The sequence below is a fragment of the Convolutriloba macropyga genome, chromosome 11 (assembly GCF_964194025.1).
Source record: "Convolutriloba macropyga chromosome 11, txConMacr16.3, whole genome shotgun sequence".
Taxonomy (NCBI): domain Eukaryota; kingdom Metazoa; phylum Xenacoelomorpha; order Acoela; family Convolutidae; genus Convolutriloba; species Convolutriloba macropyga.
In genome coordinates this window covers 8,169,090-8,193,076 of record NC_134478.1, presented here as the reverse complement: position 1 = coordinate 8,193,076, position 23,987 = coordinate 8,169,090, and the positions used below count along the sequence as shown (strand labels likewise).

At 33.7% G+C, this 23,987-nt stretch overlaps 2 protein-coding genes across 3 annotated transcripts in view; one reads left to right on the top strand and one right to left on the bottom strand.

Annotated features, from left to right (window-relative positions):
- LOC142349484 (coiled-coil domain-containing protein 89-like) overlaps positions 1–23,987 on the top strand; it is a 188,827-nt gene that overhangs the window by 5,784 nt on the left and 159,056 nt on the right. The gene's annotated exons all lie outside the window — the stretch shown is intronic.
- The window catches only part of LOC142349480 (uncharacterized), a 161,565-nt gene that overhangs the window by 85,591 nt on the left and 51,987 nt on the right, over positions 1–23,987 (bottom strand). For both annotated transcript variants that reach the window (XM_075401066.1, XM_075401067.1), the window contains 3 exons: positions 22,924–23,131; positions 18,229–18,408; positions 13,340–13,536 (listed from right to left, as the gene is read on the bottom strand). In XM_075401066.1, coding sequence (XP_075257181.1) covers positions 13,340–13,536; positions 18,229–18,408; positions 22,924–23,131 — 585 coding nt within the window. The remainder of the gene's footprint in view (positions 1–13,339; positions 13,537–18,228; positions 18,409–22,923; positions 23,132–23,987) is intronic.

Below are 23,987 nucleotides of genomic sequence, written 5' to 3'. Positions count from 1 at the left end.
TTCTTGACTGCTGAGGAATTATACAAAACTCTCCGTAAAAGCAATAGTTTTTCTCAATTTATAAAAAGAAATAGTCCATTATGCCTATTGGTTCTAAGGAAGAAAACGACGCTGCTAATAAGTGGCAATGTTACGTTTTCTAAGTTAATACACCTTTTAAGAAAAAAAAACGTTAACAACAATGCTAAAATAAAGGAGCAAAACAAAAGAAATCGTTTTCAACAAAAAGACTCGTGTTAAGTGTTCAGGAACAATTTTTGAGGTAACGGCTGACATAAAATGACTGCATGACAACAAAGGCAAAACCAATTCAAAAATTAGAAGCATATTGTCGATTTTTTTTACCACAAAATAGAAAAAATGTCTTTGTTTAGAGTGTTGATCAGAGAACACTTATCGTTCTTCTAAATTTATAATTTAAAACAAAAATTTGGATCGTAATGTACCATTCTGAAAAGAAAAACGACGGCAAAAATCAAATCCAAGATGAGAAAATAAAAGTTGTCTAAAACGTAAAAAGCATTTACTATTACTTGTCTTTTTATTGTTATTGTATGAGTTCGAGTGATTAGAGAGCGATTCTTGTCAATTTTGGCTGATTTTTTCCTTGTAGTATCATATGAGATCAATGTTGTTCATGACCTCAATGTTGTTAATTTTGATCTTTTTTGAAATAATCTACTTGTGTTCTCAAATTTGACTTCGTCACTTCGGTTCTACAGAAGCAAACCAAGCATCTCTACTTTACTAAACTGAAAACAAAATATTTTGGTTCAGAATTTGCGGATCTTAAAAGATAAAACTTTTAGCATAAAGCTGCAAATCTTTGCCTTTTTAGCAAAAAATTAGCTCCGATTTTTGAAAATTATTCACAACTTTGCCCCTACGATAAAAAAGTCGAAATCTCCCATACAAAAAGCAGTGCAACAATGATAATTTGAGAATACAGCTACAAATTCGCCAACTAAAAAATTTTAATTTTTTTGTCACTCCACAAAAGTGGAGAGGAATTTGAATCAGTAATTAACTTCATCAATGCCCTAATTTCAGGTATTTTAGGCAAATATTTGTTTTTTTAAAAAAAAAATATGCTCACATTCTCTTTTCAGTCAATTTTCGCTGAACTGTGCCAAAATCTATCAGCCGATCAATCTGTTCTAATAAAGCACATATCGAAAAATCAAAATATGGTGCCCCCGATGTATTACGATGAAGAGGTATACCCCAAAATTTCCGCCTTAGTAAAATTGGCTCAAAAATTAGTTACTTACAATGAACGAAATTAGATGACCTCCTTTGTATCTTACTTTTCGCAAAAGGGGTTCCGCCAATTTTGCGAAATAAAAGAACATTCGCTGCGAAATGTAGGTAACAAATCTTGCAGTACGTTTCCGCTCAATTTAGGTCTCAATTATTCGCGCGCATTTTGAGCATGCAATAAGCACTTTCATAAAGATTTAATTGAAGCTTTCAAAGCTTTAAAGTACTTTAAATAAATGCAACCACAAAAACTGACTTTTTTCCGAAAAATCCATCGCACATCAAAGGCTTTGTATATCAATGTGGAACTGGCCAATTTTAATAAGTAGTAATAAATAGTACGATTAAGTAGTAATAAGTAGTAACAAAGTACTATAAGTAGTAATAAAGTAGTAATAAAGTACTACTAGTAGTAATAAGTAAGCCTTAATTAAATAAGTAGTAATTAATTTAGGCTTAATTGCGGATTATATGCGAAATCAAGCTACATTGCGTGCGAAAAATCGATACGTAAATTGAGCGGATGCGTGATACAACTCGCGCGAAAAATAGGTTATTGAGTTTGTACTTGTATTTCGCGGCTAAAATTAGGACACTTTTGCGAACACGGGATACGATATTCCCTTCCATTTTTGCCGGTTTCTGCTAAAGTAGCTATTTTCCGCAATATTGTACCACTTACAATGTATTAACATAGTAAAAACGAACACGAGATACACACATTGGGCATATCTGCCCGTGACGATTTGGGTACACCTCTGCACTGTAATGTGGAATTTTTGATGATAGGACACGCAGCATAGTACGAAAATTAGTTTTCCGTAAATCCAATAATTAATCAAACGGGTATTGAGTAATATATATCATGTAGCTGCAGTGGTAATAGAGGACTTATATGATAAGTGGCTCTTTTTGTTTTAACGTTATGAAAAAATATCGTTAAAACCGTGATTTTAGAATATTTTAATTTTCAATTTAAATTGTATCAAAAATGAAAATGTATTCATTTTTCATAATGTATCCTCTCTTGTTTTTTCATAATCTCTCCTCTCTTACAGCTGCAGCTACATGAAGCACATTACTCAATACCTGTTTGATCAATTATTAGATTTACGGAAAACTTTCAAATATTTATCTAGGCGAGAGATAATTTTCGTACTATGCTACGTGTCCTATCATCAAAAAGTCAATTTACGGAAAAAATTCAAATTTACGGAAAAATTCAAATACTTATCTAGGTTACTAAGCACTACTTACCTTAATTCAACTCCGCCGTGGAGCTCTCTTTATAACCAAAACAACAATGAACCAGAAAACATAACCAGCTGAACGCTTTACAGAAAATAAATACAAAATAATCAGATGACTGTGGGAGCTTAATTAAATGGAGCGCAACTTGTATTCAAAACTGTTTGATATATTAATTGAACCAAAACTTCAGAACACCACAGCTATCACAGATCAAATACCACCAAACTGAATTCACTACGAGGCTAATAAACAAGACTTATAGACTTGAACGGTTTCAAATATAAAAACCAGACCTCGAAACGTACTAACCACGCGTCACTGTAAGTCACGGCTGACACTCTAAAAACCGCTCATCCTGAAAAAAAAAGAACTCAATTCTCCAAAATCGGAACTACTCAAGCGGTTAATAGCTGGTTTAAAAATCTCAAAACAAACAATCATTTTAACATTTACAATTAGTTCAATTGTAAAGTGAGACAACTACGAGCATTACTCTTTAAGGTTTAGAAGAGAAAAACAATTGCACAAATGAAAATGTTAAGTAGTAAACAATAAACTCTTTCTAATATGACGCGGATTTTTGAGCATCAAAAATTTCAATTGTTCGTTCACAATCCACGGTCACTCCCTTGCTTTTTTAATCTTAAAATGACTGCCTTTTCTTCTAATTTCAAAATCTTTAACGATAACCAAAGACAAGTCTCAAAAAATCATCAACGATCGCATGAATTCAAACAGAAAAGCGATTGTAGGAATTTTCTATTGATAAAAATGCTCAAATAATTCAAACAACCAACTGAGATCGGTAAAAAATTCTCTCAAACAACGGAAGACGGGGTTGATAGTTGAAAACTTCAACGATATAGATAACTAGGTCAGGGGTTGCAAGATAAATATAAGTGCACCTTTAATTTCGTCCTTCAAACCCCTTTTCAATCGCTGCGCATCTTAAAAACCAGTAGAGCTCTAAGAAATTTTCACCCTGACTTAATATCGGCGAGTGTAACCAGTTTACCCTGTTTCTGATGATTAACAGTCAGATGGTCGCACAATAAAAAATAAAAGACCCACGGGTACTTATAATTAATACAAAAAGAGCAATTAAAAATACTCTTTTTAAGAGCAATTAAAAATACAATTTTTGAGAGCAATTAAAACATAGCTGGCAGATCGCCAGAAAATAGCCGCAATAGATTCGTCGATCGGCAGTCTAAAAAAACAGTAAAAAAGACAGACCAAACAAATTCGTCTTTTCATTGAAGGCTGATAAGTTATATTTCGAATAAAAACCTGTAAAAGTTATTGCTGCCTCTATTAGCTGATCTCAAATAACCTTCATTTAGAGTGACACACACCCATTTGACCTTATCTCTTTGAACTAAAGTAAATAAAAGTCAATTTCAAAGTGAGGAAGTCATTTTTGAGAGTGATGTAAGTCAAGTGTGACCAAAAATTTAATCAGGCGCATGAAAAAAAAACTCGCTCCACTACGAGCAAAATATGCCGTCACACATGCAATTCAGTTGAAATTGCATGAACGAATGAACAAAAAGTGGCTGTGACGTCATATGGTCGTAACAAAAATTATGACGAAATAAAAAAACATAGCAGGACAAGTCCTGAAATAGAATTCAAAGAAATGAATTAAAAATTCAGAAGGACTCTACCTGAACAGCAGATTAATTGAACAATGCCAGCCAAAACACAAAACAAATCATACCGAAAAATTGAGAATCTAAAACAATCAAACAAACTAAACAAAAATATACTCATTGCTAAAACTCATTGCTAAAAATATACTTCATTGCTATACTCTTGAAGCTTTAAACCTAAGGCAGAACTTTTTCCCTTTAAATTAAACTACTTCAACAATATGTTTTAAACCAATTTTTGTTTCTGAAATCGGTCCAGTATTATATCTGCAAGACCTGATAAAAATTCATTGGCCCTTGAAGATCGATTAACTCGAAAATGACCAAAAAATTTAAGAAAAAAAGAAAACAATTGCAAATTATAATGAAATGTTGCTATCATCATATCAATATCTTCAGATTAATTTTTGTGTCTCTAGGGGCTATGCAGTAACCCAATTCCAAGCCTATAAAAGATCATAGGCTCAAAGATAGATAGGCAATAATTTTTAGAAATTCAAACTTAAAAAAAGAAATTTTTTCTATTAAATTGTTGAAATCCATTCAATTGCCCCCTGGAAACTACTTAATAACATACTATCGAACCCTGGATGAGTTAACCTGGCTACTGAGGCAAGAAAAACTACATAAAATACAAAAGTTTCAAAACAACTTGAAAAAATTGCAAATTATATTTAAAAACTTATAAACGTCGAAAGGTTAAATGGTTGAAAAGAAATTCATTGAAAATAAAAACCATGCAGTAACTTTTCATCAAAACGTGGAATAGCATTTCTCGCACTTGAGAATGGACAAATATCAACAATTGAGAAAAACTTTAGGAAACCTTAAAGAAATTGCAGAATTTATCCATGCTAAATTTCGAGATAAAATGTTAAAAACCAATCCATTATTACTAGAAAATATGCAGTTCCCTATTATCAAAGCTTTGAGGAGATTGCTTGGTCACTGAAGCCGGAAAAACACGAAAAATGACAAAAAATTTCAAAAAAAGCCCGAAAAAAATGCGAGTTTTGTAAAAAAAAAAATTGCTAAATTTGTGATATTCAAAAGTTGAAATGTATTCCATGGCCCCTTAAAAAATTTTAGAAACTTATTATCTAACCCCTATTAATCTTTTCTGCCCCGTGGGATTCAAACAACTTGAATTATGAGAATAAATGAAAAAAAAATGAAAAAAAAAGTTTTGTCAAAAAATGCTAAAATCCGTGATAACAAAAAGTTGAAAACCATTCCATTACCAGTAGAAACTATGCAGTAATCTATTATCAAAACCTAGAGGAATTTATCGTGACACCTAGGGCTGAAAAAACTGAAAAGAACTGAAAAAAATGACAAAAATTTTCAAAACCTGAAAAAAATTGCAAAAAGTAGTATCATTTTTCGCGTTTGTGTTTGTAGAACCAAAACATATAGCTCATAAAAAGATCATAACAAGCAATTGTGTCTCGCAAAAGGCCTTCATGAACTTTTAAAAACATAAACCTAATACTATTAAAAAAAACTCAAAAAGATCACAAAAAAAACATGAAAATTGCACCATTTTGAGCCTAAAAACTCCTAAAAATGACCTTTTAACCTTCAATTAAGGCCATCCCAGCAGCTGCACCACTATAAGCACTTGAAGGACTACTAAAACCCACTTTGGGCCTCTAATGAAACTTAATGCCCGCTGGGCTTTACCTATTTATCCCGTTTTGAAAGATCAAAGTCATTGAAAAATGTGAGAACACATCTTAAAAAAAACACAGCGCACCAATACAATTCAAATTCTTTGAATCGTAAAAAAAACCAAGAGAAGGCCAATAATAGCCCCAGCTATCGCTGTGCGGCTATTAAAAATACAATAGAAAAAACAATGGAAGGTATCGAATTATTATTTTTTAAACCTTGAATGCTTCTGGCTCCGTCAGGCACGAACAACGTATAATGAAAAACATAGCCGGCAGATTGCCGGAATAGCTGCGAAATAGACTTGCGTGCCGTAAAATACAGATGGAAAAAGATACAGAAGTGAGTTGATAATAGTTATCGCCACCGCCTATAAAACTTACAAGTTTATTTCAAAGGAGGTTGTTTTTGGGTGCAAAAAAAGTTTCCCTGTCGCGTCTCGAACCGGCGATGTCCGGATTAACAGCCAGTCGCCTTAACCACTCGGCTGTCGGATCATACAATCTGTTTTCTTACAATCAACTTTGTTTTAGGAACAGATTCTGTTTCTGAATAACCGCAATTTAGATCACGCAGAAAGCGTGAAATCACGCGCGAAAAAGTCATTTAAGCAGTGACGAGACAGAATGTTCTAGAACAAATGTAAAACGAAAATGAAGCGTCAGACGACGAAACAAAAAACATAGCCGGAAGAATTCCGGAAGCGACTCGAAGCCGCAAAACCTCACAAACAAAACCCTAATTGCAGCTGAAGCAATTACCATTTGAATTCAACCATTAACTCATTACCTCCCCTGGTTGATCTAAGAATTGGTGAAACTTAAACCACTGTCACCAAGAAAAAAATGCAGCAAAATTTTATGTTGTTGAAAATGTTTGATAACATTAAAAAATCCGAAATAGATAAGCAGATCAAAATACTGATGGCCTAAAACAGCTGAAAGGGCTATCAATTGCCCTCAAATAATTCATGATTCTGATCTCAAAAAGATCAGAAAAGCAAACGGCAGATAACAATCTTAGAAACTAAGTTAAATCTTTTTTTTAAAAAAAAAAGAATACTCAAATTTAAGAAACAGAAAACCACTATAATTACAATTCTAATCACTGCAATTAAAACAAAAAACGGCACATACTTCTCCCTTGTTCTGAATATGCTAGACAACATGATTTAAAACTAATTCAAAAATTAAAATCATAGAAAAGACAAGCAGCAGAAAAATGTTCAAAGGCAAAAAATCGTTTAAATTAACACCAAGGCCGGAAGGAAGTTGCAGTAGATAGTATTAAGTAGAGCTTTTGGAAAAAGCTGGCTAGCAAACTCTCAGTACTGCCTTGTGTTTAATGAAACCAATTGCAAACAAAGAAATGACGAAAATCTAAGAAAATGCTGAAATCATTCATTTTTTTAAGAACTGAAACAACCAAAAAAAAATGTGCCATAAAAAGCTGCCAGGACAAAACTAAAATGATACTAACTAGAATGATAAGAACATGGACACAATATGAGGAACACCGTAATAAAAACACATTCTTGATTTTTGAAAGTCAAAAATAAAAAAAAAACAAAATTCAATAAAAACGAATACATTTCATTGTTCAGCATTAGAGACGTAGAAAAGATAACTAGTCGTCCAATATAAAGATCTATCCTCCTGAAGTGAACAAAAAAATAAGAAAAACCAGATATCAAACATACGAAACATTAAATATTTTACAGAAAAAGGTCAAAAAACTTTTAATACAGCTTTCATGAAAAATGGAAGCTGAAAAAATCAATATACCAAAAATAAAAATAGATGCCAGGACAAAGCTAGAATGATACTAACTAGAATTTTAAGAATATGGGCACAATGTAAGGAACACCGTAACAAAAAGGCATTCTCGTTTTTTAAAAAGTTAAAAATCAAATTAAAAAATCAAGAAAAACAAATACAGTTCATTGCTCAACATTCGAGACCTAGAAAAGATAACTAGTCATCCGATACAAAAATCTCTCCTCCTGAAGAGAACAAAAAAAAATAGGAAAAAAAGCAGAACTCAAAAATATAAAACATTGAAACATTTTGCAAAAAAAAAAATTATCAAAAAACTTTTAAGACTGCATTTACGAAAAAGCTTCAACTGTTTTTCAAAAACTGAACTCCAAAAAATGATTGAATTTTTATTAAAACGCAATTAAGGTCCCTCATGTTGCACAAAAAGACTTTCTAGTAATTACAATCAAAATACAAACAAAAAACTGACAAAAATCGGGAAAAAACTACCAAAATCGGATTAGCATATGTACAATTTTATAAAACAAAAATACACCGAGGTAGAGAGAGGCGTTAAGTATATGAATTATCAAAGGGAAGTTGCCAAATGAACTGATTTTTGACAAAAAGACGGTTAAAAGATCTAAGAATGAAGAAATTAATAGAAAAAAGTCAAAAATTAACTAAAAAATCAAAAAATATGTGCCAATTTTCAAATTGAAACCCATATTCAGGCTCTGCAAAACACTGTGGCATCAATCTCCGATGTTGGCATTTCAATATAGTATCGAATAAAATTTATTTCTACAAAAAACCAAATTACAAGCAAAAAAAATTGGCCACTTAGACGAAAAAACGGCTAAAAACGGTTATCTATATATGCCATTCAGTCAAAAACTACTTTTCAAAGTCAAAAAGTCATTCACTAAACGCAGCGCATGATCAAAAAACTTCTCTCGCTTAGCGAAAATTTGTTCACCAAGACAGCTTTTCTCACTTTCGCTTTTAGGTCAAAATGCCGCGTGAACAAATCTACTTCCTGTAAAAAAAAAAACCGAGAGAAAACCAATACTCCTCTTCGAGTCGTAAAAAAACCAAGAGCACCGCAATATAGCTACGCTCAGCTTACAGCTTCGCAGCTATAATTAAGATGAAGGCATTGAGAATGTTACAAAGAACATACCCAGAATTATGCCCATAATTTTTTACCCATAATTCAGAGAATCCATAATTATTTTCACAGTACCGCCAAAATTGTTTGAATCCATGATCCCCATGTACAGTTATCTCAACAAATTTTTAAGCCAAAACTGATCAAAGATGTTAAATTAATTCTAAAGGCGTTTAAATTTTCCAAGAACTGCAAACCAAAACGCATCTAAAAAGCAGTCAATAGCAACTTAAAAGACGGAAACCGAAAGAACTCACAACTTTCAAAGAATGAGGGCAGAGCGCGCACATTACTGAGTTAACACAAAACACTAAAATTTCCTGAAGAAGAAGAACGAAAGTAAGAACTCAATGCGCACCGATTAGTGACTGATTACAGCGCAATTTGTGCAATGAACAATTGAATCTACATCTAATTTAAAGTTTTTGAAAACTTGCTGCGAGAACACTCGGGTTTCCAATCATCAGAAGGCTACAAAAACTCAAAGTTTGCAATTTTGTTCGGGACAACTTATTGCATGGATATTCAATCTAAAGTTGGTATGAAAAGCCTGTCTGTCCACAATGCTAATAGGTCTCTAACATAAAACTAACCAAATTCACTTTGCTCGTCTTTTAGACGATATTTGATGACATCTAGTTCTAATTTTCCATCTTGATTATCCAAAAAGAGCGTAAACTCAAGCTCGAGGACACATATTTCACCAAAAGGATAACACTTAACGAACGTAGCACACTGCCGTGGGACGATTTTCTCTCAAATGACAGGCGAGGAGTATGCTTTAGGTTGTAGTTAGCTAAATCATAGGGAGGCAATCCTCAGAGTGCAAGGATATAAGCAGGGGAGGAGGAGGGTTAAAACTTGGACGCGGGCAAAATCGCCATTCCAATGAATATCTGCGTCCTCAATCGTTCCACAGCAGCTTCGCTTGACTGAAAACTTAGTGCTTAAAAAAACTCTAAGTGAGCTGCTAAGAGACTTACCATAGCATGCAGATTTTCGGACAATAGTCGTGAAATGGACTGTTTGAGACCTATGGTTAAAACTACCACCAAAACCAAAGAGTGCTATGCATTAAATTTAAATACGATTGTGATTTCAAATTGCATACTTTGTTCAAAGGCAATAACTTTCAAGAAACAGCCTGATAATTATCTAACTTGGATGACCTCTGCTGAACTTTTATTGGAATTTACATTGTATATCAAGAATTTTATTGAGTGCAGAAGTCATGTTTTAGTGAGGTAAGTTATGTATGATAAAACATAACCGTCTAACTTCGGAAGAATTGCTACGGAACGACAAGTGGGAGCTCAGATCTATTACAGCCTGCTTCATTCGGAGGCGAGGCGGTTTGGTAAACAAAATTCAATAAGGGACCCATGTTGAGGTCTGTACATATCGACTTTCCGTCTGGTGCCTCAACCTGGGGGGTCTCGAAATGACGTTAGCTGAGGTTATTATATAGCACTAATAAAATTTTCAAAAGTTATTTGACTTTTAGTAGTGAACTGTCGACACTTGAGTTCAACTGCTGACACTTGTGAAAGAGAGAAATGCAGATCACGCAAAACGAAGAAGTCAAGAGCACAAAAGTCACTCAAAGAGTCAAAACGGTCAAGCGAAAATTTTGGATAAAAAGACCAACACGTTTACAATAATTGCTTCAAACTTTGTTCGAGAGCAGTTTAAAAAATTAATCACACGGTTGACCTTAAAACACACTCAAAATACAGTAATTATAATGTCGCAGACACAAATTCTGCTGCTTACTCGTAGAGGTCACCGAAAACACTCGCTATTCGATATCTTTGTGCGTCATCAAAATTAAAATGTTCTTAAATAAAACCGAGGAAGACGAATAATATTACAAAAATCCTCAATGAGGCCAATAATAGCCTCGCTATCGCTCTGCGGCTATTAATAAGCTTTAGCAAACATAACTTTTCTATTGAAACTTACACTGTACTTTCCTTTCCCACTTTCTACGACTCGATCCACGCTCAGTTCTAGCAACTGTAAGCTTTCAATTTGCGATTTGATAAAAGCTGCATTTCTTCGTTTATTATTCCTCTTCCCCTTTTTCGAGTCTTCTTTACCTTGACTGTATTTCGGAGTGCTGTTCAAAATCTCATTGAAACTTTCGCGACTTTGGTTGAAACTGTCTTCCTGTTTATCTTGACTTCTGTCCAGACTTTCGACTGTTTCGCGACTTTTATTTGCACTCTTAAATGTTTCCAGGCTTATGTTCAAATTGTTCGTTCCCTGTTTTTTGTTGCGACTATCGATATTGGATTCTGCTGTCGTTCCATTGCTATCGTTGCTTGTACGTCTTCCATTACTTTGATGGTTTATATTGACTTTGACGCTAGAGATATCGTTTCCATGACCTTCACTTAGTACGGAGCCATTATGACTGTTGTTACTATTCACACTTTTATTGCTACTGGTAGTGCTAGTCGCGCTGTTGATGTTTGTCTTCTTGTGTTGAACAAATGTGCTAACATTCTGCGGCTGTTGTTGTTTACTGTTGTTGTTGTTTGGGTCCGGTCGCTGCTCTGCTTCAGATTGTGGACATTCGGCCGAAATGTCACTTACTAAAGTGCCATTTGTAGCATTCAAATAAACGGGAGTAATTTCTGACATCTTCAATCTGATCGACCGATAACCCACTTTTTAGGTTCTCTTTCCCAAACCGAAGTTGGATAGCAAGCAGTATAAGGTTTAATTTTTAAATAAGGAGAATTGGCGACATCAAGTTTCAGGCGACTAGGCAGACTTCGATTGCAGTTAGACAGCAGAGATCAGCCCGACAACAATATGATAATAAGAACCGCCAATTATGATCAGACGCGTTACCTCTCCAAATAATTTTTTTTAAATTTATAAACAGAGCACAAACTCTACACGTTTTAAGCGAACAAATTAGACTATTATTAATTTTAAATCAACAAATATTTAATAAAAATAGCAAAAAGTGCATTCGCGCCACTAATGAAACAAAAAAATTTGAAATATAAATTCCAAATTGGGGATAAATTTAGCAATTATTTCAAAAATGATAAACCGATAACAAAAACCGCGTTTACATATGTGTAACCATTCCTATAACTATACCAAGTAGATAAGAGTAAAATATAACAAAACTAATTCCAGATAAGTATAAGTAATACTACACAATGAAGTTGAGAGTACTGTTAAATAAAAAATTATAACTCGCTGCTGCTGAACAATAAGTTAACATTCAACAGTCGAGTTTTACGTCAAATAAACGTAGTCAAAAAGTCTATATAAAACTTTTAAGCTGTTTTTTTGCCGTTTCAAAAAATTCTCCAAAGAGTTAACATAAACAACGTATTCAATAGCTTTCGAGTTGAAATTGTAAATTTCGGTTGCGTAATTTCAAAAGCGAAAAAATCACAATAGTAGAAAAAAAAATCCAAAATAAAGCTCAAAACTATATTAAATATGGTAGCCTTTCTAATCATGGAATGTTAGCACTGCGACAAATTTTATTAGTCAAAGCTTCTCTTTGTCAGAAACAGGAAAACCATTTTTTTGAACAGTATGTATTAACATACACAGTAGTTTGCCTGCGCAGGTTAGCATTTAAAATACAGAAACAGTAACAGGAAACAGTTAATGAAAAGGAACCGTTATTTTCACCCCCACTGAAACGACAAAAGCAAACCGCATACGCGATTCGATGCAGTAAATCAACGTAAACGGTCTCAGCAAGCTAAGCCGTTGCTTCAAAAATATAATCTCTCGTTCAAGAAACAATTGTGATGGCTTTAAGAACCAATTAGCTTATATCAAAAACTGAAAAACCAATTACTGATTGGCAGAAGAATAATACAACAGCTGCTTGAAAATGTAATTTTTCATAACGCTCAAATGGTCAAACATGTATTTACGAAGCGTTCAAATTGACGACAAAAACCAAACAACAAAAAAAACAAAACATCGAAAATTTTCAGAAATGATAGTTTTAGTGTGTTTTGGTGCATTTTAAACACATATTAGCTCTTAACTCTCAAAGAAGGACCTTACAAACAATTCAGTTAAGCAGGAAACAAAATTGATATGTTTCCTGTTGGTTCTCCGCGACTTTCGATTCCTCAAGGACAATCTGGGCACACATAAAACCCAAATATATGGCAATTTATGAAAAATAATTGCCAACGTTTTATATTTCAGTCAAGAACCCATACTTTGATTTAATAATAGCTCCTCTCAGCTATCACTATCAAAGCAATTAAAGCATATTTCGACAAGAGAGCCGACCAACGTCGGACAAATTGGTCTCAAACGACTGCAAAAAATTGATGCTCAATAAGTCTAGAAGGAAAGACTGATTCAAGCATTCTCCCGGGTTAGACTTAAAAAAAACAATCTGGTAAATACTCTGATTCAGTGCAGTTACAATCGTACTGTGTTCCTAGGAATTATAATAAAAAATAAACCGACTACCGTCAGACAAATCCTAGATCAATTTTTCTTTATAGGCGCAAAAACATCCGACTAGGGAGGGAGTTGAGAGTAATTAAACAGTAACGTTCACTGTATGCACAAACCTGCTGAGTAGTTGGTAGAGAGTTTTGAGATACAGGACGGTTGTGCTGCTGTAGCTGGCGTCCCTGCCCAGTACCCGCCGAGGAGAGACCACTTCTGGTGTGGTTGCTACTCGCTGGTGTGAACAATCTCTCGCCAAAAATGCTGCTTTCTTTATCATCTTCATCATCGTCCAAGCGGCGCGGGTCAAATGGCCGCCCTAGATAAGAGCATTTTTGGGAGTTCATTTTCAATTGATTACACCACACCGCTCAACCAAAGCTTCAGTTTCTGTTTGATAAGGTGTAACAAAAATTATTTTGAAACAATGTGGCCTATATTGCTAAATCTTTTTCCAATCCTCTATGTAGTTGAATTGGCTTGGGAGCAATTAATAATTTTTCGGCTCCTTTCCGTTTGTGCCAACCTCAGGTTGACAACAAGAAAAGCTTGGTTTGCACGGGCGCGTTCAAAATATATTTCAGATTTAATTATAGAAAGTTATTACGCGCAGCGTATTGTTTAAAAAGACATCTAATTAAGGAGCTAACACAACCGACAAAGCTCGGTCGAATCGCTCTCAATCAACAGGCGGGTGTCAATTGTGCCGTACCTCGACCGGGTAGGGGACGTCCATGGGGGGCAAATATTTAACATGAAACCAATTTTGGCACATTTTATTTGTTCCGACCCACTTTAGTGGGGGAGGAACTATATACCCAACTGGTTTTTTTGTGAGTCAATTTTCGGCGATCGATATATTCATCGTACAGGAATGTGAGTAGTATCATTAGAAATCTTGTCAAGCAAAGAAGTTCAAATTAAAGAGATTTTTTTTGAATTTTGCTTTTTCTTTTGAGTTAGGTAGGTTTAAAAATTTCTGAATGTTAGCCTATCTTCCAATGTTTTGTTCACATTTTTCGTAATTTTCGTTTAAATTTTGATCAATTTTCGATATTATTAATATATGCTAAAATTGTCAACAAAAGCCTAATTGGATTTACGTTTGACGATAAAATTGAGTTGGTGAATTGTTTGAACCCACTTTTTTGACTTCTTGAAATATGGAAATAACGTTTTTGCGGTCTTCGGTAAGTTAAACCGATATACATAAAAAAGTATAACTTATTTTTGATCGTTTCCCAAATCCAATTACGAAAAATTTTAAAACAAACACGTTTTTTAACAGAAAAGTCAAGTTTTGTTCTCATCGTTCAGTTTTGAAAAAGTTTTCGGATTGTTTTGGGACTGTCTTTTTTGAAATAGTTTTTGCTGCATATTTTTCTTCCCATTAACTATAAAGTCTCTTCTCATATAAAGACGCAATAAAAAAGTTCGTTTTCCCAAATTGTTTGATCGTTTTCCCAAATCCTATTACGAAATATTTTAAAATAAATACGTTTTTTAACAGCCAAGGCAAGTTTTGGTCTCATCGTTCAGTTTTGAAAAAGTTTTCGGATTGTTTTGGGACTGTCCTTTTTGAAATAGTTTTTGCTGCATATTTTTCTTCCCATTAACTATAAAGTCTCTTCTCATTTAAAGACGCAATTAACAAGAGGTCCCACTACATTCCGATCAGGTCTATTGAAACAATAATGTGATTTACGAGTGAAGCTCATGGTTTTCATGGCTCCGACCAATTGTTTTCGTAAATTTATAATGCATTCTTGAGATCTTCAAGCATTTGATGTTCTTATTGTAGTCTTATGACTGAGTCTAATTAACCAAATATCAAAACGGGAATCGACGGAGCTATCAAAGAAATTATTTAAGGCCTTCAGTTGATACAAATGCTTTTTTGGTAATTTAACTCGATAAGTATCCAAAATTCATCATTTATTTTTTATACGACTTTTTGGCCAAACAAACTGTTTCGGTAACATTTGGTAAAGTTTTTGTTTTAATATAGAAGCAGCTGGAGCAAGATCAGCTTTGATCTGGTTGTGGAGTTTAATAATTCAAAAATTACTCGGATTTTAATGAGGCGCTGTTTTTTTACTTTTGCTTTGTTTTTTTATATTAGCTAAAGACCAAAATGATTTCAAATAAAACCTTAATTCTTAAATCAAATTTACGTGCAAAGGGAGGCCAATTGAGGGAGATATATAGAATTTTCAGCCAAAAGCATAGTTTTGTCTTCAACACCATTTGCATAAAAATGTTGAAATTTTGAGATCTGCCTGTATTCAGTGTTAATGTGTAGTCTTTTGACTCAGCCTCACAAACGACATGAACAATTGGTTTCCAAAGTAGTAGCAAGTTAAAACATTTATCAATTTTCAGTTGAAAGCTTACGATCATTTTGTCGCTTTTAAAACCTACGGCTTCCAAAAACCCAAAAAAATAAGGGTAATTTGAGATTTGCCACTTTCAATCTTATTTCTGCAACTTTTTAGCGCAGTCCCAGCAAATAAAAAGAACGCCTTCCATTTAAATTGAATTTCAATGTAGTCTTGATTGCTATTTCATTATTTAAATAAGGGTGCTTTAGCGTTGATACGAGTTTCCCCGAAGTCATTTTTTGAAATTTTCCATTTTTTGATCTTCTCTTTTGCCGTCCTGTCCGATCATCAAATCAATGGCACATTAATAACAAGTTGCATTCCAAAAGGAGGCCAATGACCATAAACAATACTATCAGCGAAAAGCATAGTTTTTAGTCTTCAACACCATTTGCATATAAATGTTCGTGAAACTTTGGGTTTTGCCTGTTTGTAGTCTTTTGACTTAGTCTCACCAAAGACACTTAAAATTGCCTTCCAAAGCAGTAAAAAGTTAAACTACTTGGAAGTTTTTAGTTTAAAACAGACGGTTGTTGTCTTACGGTTTTGAAAATTTGATTTGAAAAATGGTTTTAAACGTTGATGTAAAACTCAATGGTGTTACATCTTAAGTTCCATCTTATTTTTGAAATATTGAAGCGTAGTATCATTAAAAAGAGAGATCATACTCTTTTTCAAGTGAATTATGAGGTAGTCTTAATTGATATTTTATATTCTAAATAATTGCTTTTTGGCGTACAACGAGTTTTCATAATTATCTACTAATTTTTTGATATTTTTCCATTTTTCTATGTTCTATTTCGCTGTCTTATCCCATTGCCACATTAGTAGCACATTAATGACAAATCTCATATCACATTAATAACGTTCAAATAAGGCGCAATTGATTATAAATAATTTTACTGAATAGATTTTGATCTTATAAGCTTCGACACCGTTTGCTCGCAAAATTGAAACGACTTCTTGATTTTTGCCTGTAATTGTTCTTTTTTAGTCGTATGACATTTTGGTTAATGACAAGTCTCCATGGTTTTGCATTAAGGTATAAATGAAGCAATCGAATGAATTCGTTTGATAGCTAATTGCATGACATTTGTTTTGAAAGTGTACAACTATTTTCTGACATCGTTCTTTTTTGTTTTCTATCTACTTGTTAGTTAATCTCAATAACTTGTTAATTAATCTCAATAAAGATAGTTCCGACATTTTTTCTGGTAAAATGCAAGTCATTTGCTTTAGTTTACTTTTAATCTGCTGCAATTTTGTTCATTTGATTTTTTTTAATCTGATGCAATTTTGTTCTTTTTTCGTAATGAAGTGCAGACGAACATTACCGAGCCTTCTTGCTAATTTTTAGTAGCAAACTGGCGAATAACGTTACCGGATAAAATTAATTAGGAGAATCCACAAGTCAAAATTCGATCAATAAGACAAATGGTCAGACTAAAAAAGGAATCAAGCGAAAAGTCCTACCCACTAACCTCGGAAAAATTGCTCTCGAATTACAAGCGGCGCAAATTATTTCAGGGGTTGTAAACTCGATAAACTTGTCTTTATAGGTGCAAAAACATCAGCCGACGGTAGGATTCAAATCCCGGCCTCCTTAGTCCGATTCCGTCACCTCGACGGAGGTATTCACCACTCGGCTATCAGGGACTTATCATCGAGTCTCTAACAATCGGATTGTTTGAACAACAAACTTTAATTGCGAGTGAGGGCAATTGAAACAATAGCCGTCAGATTGGCGGAAAATAGCCACCAATGAGGCGCTAGACGCACATCGGGATTGAAACAGAAAAGGAAAAAAAGAAGATAGAAAAAGAATGAATTTTTTCTAAGTGTCAAAAATATTCTAATTTGGCGTTCAGTTTCAGTTAGATTCTATAACTATACTTAATTCAGCTTCCAAACTGAAAACTATTAAGCTCAATACTAATTTGAGCTAGCAACGGCTTTAATGAACTTTGATAACCTAATGCACTATGACTTAATGACCGGGCTTTATCGGGTTATCCCGTTTCAATTGATTTTGATCTTTTGACATTGATCATATTCACTACATTGCGTAATTCAATGCGTGAAAGAATTTAGAGTCCATTCAGTTGAAACAGTTAGTGAGGTAAGTCAGAAGTCAAACGTGAACATCGTGACTTATGTAAAACGAAAAACGTGATAAAAAAGTAAAGCCAATTAAAAAAAGGAGAGCGCCTAAATAATAGCCGTTTGAGAGGCTGACGGCGGCTATTAATCACTCAAAAATCAAGAAGTGCGTGAAAAAGTCACTCGAGAATTCAAAGATTATTCTAGAAGAAAAACGCAAAACTGCCAAGCAAAAAAAATGCATAAAGACACACACGTTTACAATAATTGCTTCTCGTTTGAGAGTAATTAAAAAACAAGAACCCAAAAATTGGTACAAAATTTGTTTGAGAGCAATCAAGAATCTCGTTAATCACTATATTTTAGTTCTTGGCCACAAACGCTTGAAAAGTTAAACGGTTGTAGTTGGACGTGCATTAAACCTGAGCAACTTCGGAATAGCTTTTGCCCTATCCTGCGTTTGTTTTATCGCAGAAAACTAAGTTTGAATTTAATTCTGATAAGCAGTTCTTAATCTTCTTTTCACATACCAGGTGAATCCATATCTCTCTGTTGCTTTCCACTTCCTGCACTGTTTGTAACTCTGTTGATGGCATCAAAGTGGATCAGAGATCTCTTGAATGCCTCGCTGTTCAGAGCACTCTGCAATGTCTCTGTGTCCTTGTCCTGCTGTGGAAGACTAGAGGCCAAGTTGGGTATTTGGGAAAAGTCTAAAAGGTAAAGAGCTTTTTGAGAGGAAACAGCGAAGAGTGGCGATTATGGCGAGTACTAACATTCCCGATATCAACCCGATAGAAGATTAATAGATCACGTTGGAGGTATGGCAAAATGTACTAAAAGAGTAGTATTATTTATACTATTACTAGTGTTAGTAAAGCAGTGACCTACACATAGCAGAATACTCGTCTTAAGAAAAATTCATTAACGACTCGAAGTAAATCATCCCGCAAATTTCCACATTTCCAGCACAGATCTGGGTCTTTTCCCTTTATGTGCCCCCCCCCCCCCCACCAGTACGTTATATAACCCCTGTTACAAACGGATCTAAGATCTACAGATCTGGTTAGATCTTGCTAAAAGAAGTAATATAATGTTTCAAGATTAGTGGCCATCTTAAAAAATCTTTGCCTGATTACTGTGAAACTTGGGCAAACAAAACTTTAAAGTAATCAATTTTAAGGACAAAGAGCGAAAAAACCAGAGAATTTAAGTAATGTAAATTCCTCTATATATATTTAATTTAAAACAAGCCGCCTCTCAAAAAAGTTAATGTCAAGAACGAGAATGGAAGAAACCCAATTTTATTTACCCGAATTCTCTCCAAGATTGAGATTTCCAATTCAAATCTCTTTAAATTGTAGAGCAAACAAGGAGGCTCGTTAATGTGCGTTTGCACATGATGTTCCGACCCGAGCTCATCTACATTTTGACTTAATTGTCAACCAAATGAAGAGACAACAAAAATAGATGTTTGCGTTTAAAACAATCGTTACACAACCTATCTACTAATTTAATTACATAATGCCATGCCTCACTACAGCGCCAGCGAGATCTGACAATAAAGACAGTACGAGACAAAAAAAAACAAAAAAAAAATTAGCAAAGACAAAAATTTCAAGGCAAAAACTAAATATCTAAATTAAAAAGCACTTAGTAAAAATTTAATTTCTCTTAACTATACAGCAGATGGAAAGCTTTCTAATGAGACTAGGTAACAAGTCGACAAAGATAACGAACAATGAGGCGAAAGTCATCAACATTTTTTAAACCAAGAAATTCCAAAAGTGTTAAAAATCATTAGCTTTTAAATAAATAATCCTTGATAAATGACTAAAGTAATTACAAAATCAAAAGAACCTGTCTTTGGTAAGACTAAGCCATAGAAACGAACAAAAGAAAAACTCTAAAAATTACAAACAATTTGCGGAAACAAAAACTATTGCTACCATTAAAATCATTAGCTATTGTATGAAAATTATGTATTTTTATTTCAATTGTTACTTCTACAAATTCAGCGGAAGGATTTAAACTGATAGATTAAATAAGCTTACTTGGGCCACATTTGAAAACCATTGGGTTATTACGCGATTGTTCTCAAAGAAGAGAAAAAACATAAATTAACAACTCAAAAAACGTTTATAAAAACGGATATTGTCTAACAAACAAAACATCAGTGACAAAAAATATCAGAAGATATGTTTTTTTGAAATAGAAGAAATTGGATGGCACCTCTCATTGAGGAAAATAAGTTACAATTTGAGGAAAATAATAACAAAAACTGAAAAGCGTGAAAAAAATTTAATAAGTTTCATAATTTTTAAGACTAATCGCTATAAACTGGCTGCTTCGGGTAATATACTCCATTCAATCCACAATTACAAGCTTAAGAGAACTGTCAGCAATTTACGGCTACCTAAAGTACAAAAACAGGCAAAAACAGCAAATTCAAAAAAAAATTGCGCGAGAAAAGTGTCGAAGGCACTAAAAAATGAACTTTTCACTGAAATCTTCTCTAAGTTCATTTAATTTTTAACAGCAGTGGGATTCTGTTTTTTTAAAAATCAATATAACATGAAAAAATCAAAAATGAACAAACATATTAGAACCACGAAATTTTTTAAAACTGGTAGTATCAACGCCATTAAATTCATTAGCTTTCAACAGAAGCAAGTAATTACGCTACACTATGCCTCAATGGGACAACAAGTTTGTTTGCAAATCATATTTTGTCAATAAGACCTTAAAACAAGTTATTGACTATGAAAACAACAACAAAGACAGGTAAAAACCAAATACTCAGTAGAAAAGTGTCAGAAGAAACTGTCGAAGCAACTTAAATCATAAGCTCTTCTCTGAAAACTTTATCTATGATCCGTTGAACGTCTTCCCTAAGCCAATGGGAACTATCAGTAATAGGATAAGGTGAAAGATTTCAAAAGGATCCAAAAATAAGAAAAAGCACCCGAAAGTTTAAAAAAAATATGAAAACTCGTGGCATTGAAGTTTTAAAACAAATAGGTAGAAGATAAATCCGCTATCCAGATTAATTTTGGCTGCAGTAGAAAAAAAGATGCTTTCAGTATTGAGACTGACACTAAGTTTACGAAAAAAAACTTAAGCATTGGTTAATGTTCAATAAGAATATTCGAAAAATTATTTTTTAGTCTTAACAGCCATTAAAATCAAAAGCTTTCAACGGAGGTCAATAACTTTGCTCAGATATAACCCAAGTGGAGGAACAGGATGTTTTTCATGCATAGATAATCAATAAGACATCACAAAAGATCTTATGACCATGAAACCAACAACAAAAACAGGCAAAACCAAAATTAATTAGAAAAGTGTGAGAAAATGTCGAAGCCAATTAAACCGTAAGCTTTTCTCTCAAAAGTTTATCTGTGATCCACTGAAGGTCTTCTTTAAGCCAATAGGATCTATCAATATTAGGATAATAGGATCAGATTTCAAAAGTATCCAATAATACGAAAACATCCAAAATATAATAAAAATTTTTTGAAATCTTGTGACATTGAAGTCGTATAACCAAAGTCGGAAAATAAATCGCTAGCCAGATTTAATTTGTTTGCAGTAGGACGAAATAGGGTGTTGTCATCACTGAGAATGACTTACACTTCACGATAATAAGTTTATGATTGGTTAATGTTCAAAAATTTTTTCGAAAAATTATTTTTAAAGACTTAACAGCCAATAGCTGTCGTTTCAAAGCACTAGATATGTTCACTTAAAGCTCATTACGGAATATGTTGCACTGTTAGTCAATGAGTGCATGTCATAGGACTCCAAAAAATTAGTAAAACCTCAAAAAAAATTTCAAATTTTCATTTAAAATTACGAAAACTCAGTGTCCAAGCCAAAAAAAAACATGAGCAATTCCTTGAAAACGATTTCTTTGTTCGTTGGGCTGCTTTATTTGACTGTAAAGGAGGTTTGTCCATAAAGTAGAAAAATTTTATATAAAAAGAGCTCTAAAATTGAATTTGAATATTTTTGAAAGTGAACTTTATGAGACCCGAAATAGTCTTTCTTTATCGCCTTTAGTCAATTAGAAACACAAAATCGGTTCATTTTTCGGCGTGAAATTTAAGTTTGAAATACCATCTTTATCGAAAATATCCTAATTTGAAAAAAATTACATAAATTGAACAAATATCCCGTGTTCACACAAAAACTTCAATCCTCGATAACTCCTCGAAAAGAACGAAAATCGAAAAAATTTTTTAATTTTGAAATCTACGCTGGACCAGCTTTTTAATGATACCACTCAAATTTCTCTGCGATGAATATAACGATCGGCCAAAATTGTCTGAACAAAAAAAACCCATTTGAGTATATAGTTCCTCCCCCCAAGTGGGGTCGGAACAAACATGCTTGAGTTCACTAGGCTTAACCGCCTATATATTGAGAGCATCAACTAAAATTTATTCATAACGGATTGAACGTTTAGCCAAACATCTTGATAACGTAAAAGTAAGATTTTAGAGCGAAATAAAAAACCAAATTCTGAAAAAAACAACATTTTAAGATCAAATATCAACAACTTGTAAAATGAAGCCATATAAAACAGCTTTGCGTTCTTTAATGACAAGCAAAAATTCTAGCAGCCAACATGTCTCGTTTCAGTGTTATAAAATAAATTTATGATTCTTAACACAAAGCAGTCTATTCATAATGCGCACACCTATCAATTCATCAATACAGCCTTCAAAATTCCTACTGTTGACAGTCCATCTTTATGGATACAAAAAATTCAACAAGCTCAAATTAGTCCAGTAGTGTTTCATGAACAAGCGGAAGGTAATGACAGTTTGCATTGACATTGATACCACACAGAATATCGAATGTGTTCGGAATATTTTGAATTCCAAATAATGATTCTTTTTTCCCGTAAGTTTAACTTTCAAATAAGTTAACATTAAACGTTTAACCTTGCACTTGAATAAAGTTAAATGTTTGTAAGGCTAACATTTCAAAAGCTAGTCAGTCTTCCAGAAAAAGTTCACAATTAACACAGGACCCTTATGAATTTTGGGGCAACAATAGAAAAACCCGATATTAGAACATTACAGATTCAAAATGATTACAGTAACGTTCCACAACAGATGGAAAAGATGAAAAAGGAGCTTCGGAACTTAGAACTATTCCATTGTTCAGTCAATTTTGCCCCCTCTCCCCTCCTGACCATGGTAATATTTCCCAATTTTCACCTAAATTTGTGTACTGCATGTCTTCATTGAGTCTATATGAGATGAGGTCGTTATGGTGACTGGTGTTGCTTTGAACAGCAGAAGAGTTGTTCAGGTGGGGATGGTTGTTGTGTCTCTCGACAGTAGCCATTTCAGAGTAGTTGGGTGGATGAGAACGTGGTCCTTGCTGAGGTCTGTGAGGTGTGTACTGGTTATGACTGCTATGCACCTATAACAAAACAAGACCAAATTATGGCCGACATGATAATCACGTCAAATGAGAGAACTCGTCATCATATCCTTTTAAAACTATGAAAAGTGGTAGAAAGTTTTGTAGTTTTTAATTTCGAGATTGGTTGACAAATTGGACGCGTTCTTTATTAGAATTTAATATTGTGTTTTAAGATCTTTTGCGGAGAGATAAAAACAGGTATAATTGAAAAATTCTCACAAAAAATCTGATTCGATCCTTGAGGTGACCTAATCAACTTTTTTGTTTCCTGAAAAGCTTGCATTTATATAACATAAACCGACTAACGTCGGTCAAATAGCACTCGAACGACAGGCGGTGCAATTTAATTCACAGGGGGCTATAGCCTATATAAAATTTCAAGGGGGCAAACATTTCCGCCTAGGTAAGGAAGAGTTCCAAACCGCGCCCTCCGGCGTGCAAGACAGAATCATTAACCACTCTGCTATAATCTCCTAGACTTATAATATTTTACAATCGGTTTTGATTAGCAACAGAATTAAATTCTGAATCAGAGCAATTTAGATCACGCAAAATTAAGAAGTCAAGCGTGGAAAAGTCATTCCAGAAATGGAATAAACATAGCCGGCAGATTGCCGGAATAGCTGCGAAAGAATAGACCTGCGTGCCATATAATAGAGATAGAAACAGATACAGATCTAAATTGAAAAAAAAATCGACGCCGCTCAAAAAACTAGGCTAAAAAACATTAAGCGATGAATTAATAAAGCTTGTTAATATTCATTCCGCAGAAGCCTCTTATTAGGGACCTTTACTGCACATATGAGTTCCTTTGACCTTAAACAAATTCAAATTAAACTTAAGTTTTAAAGTG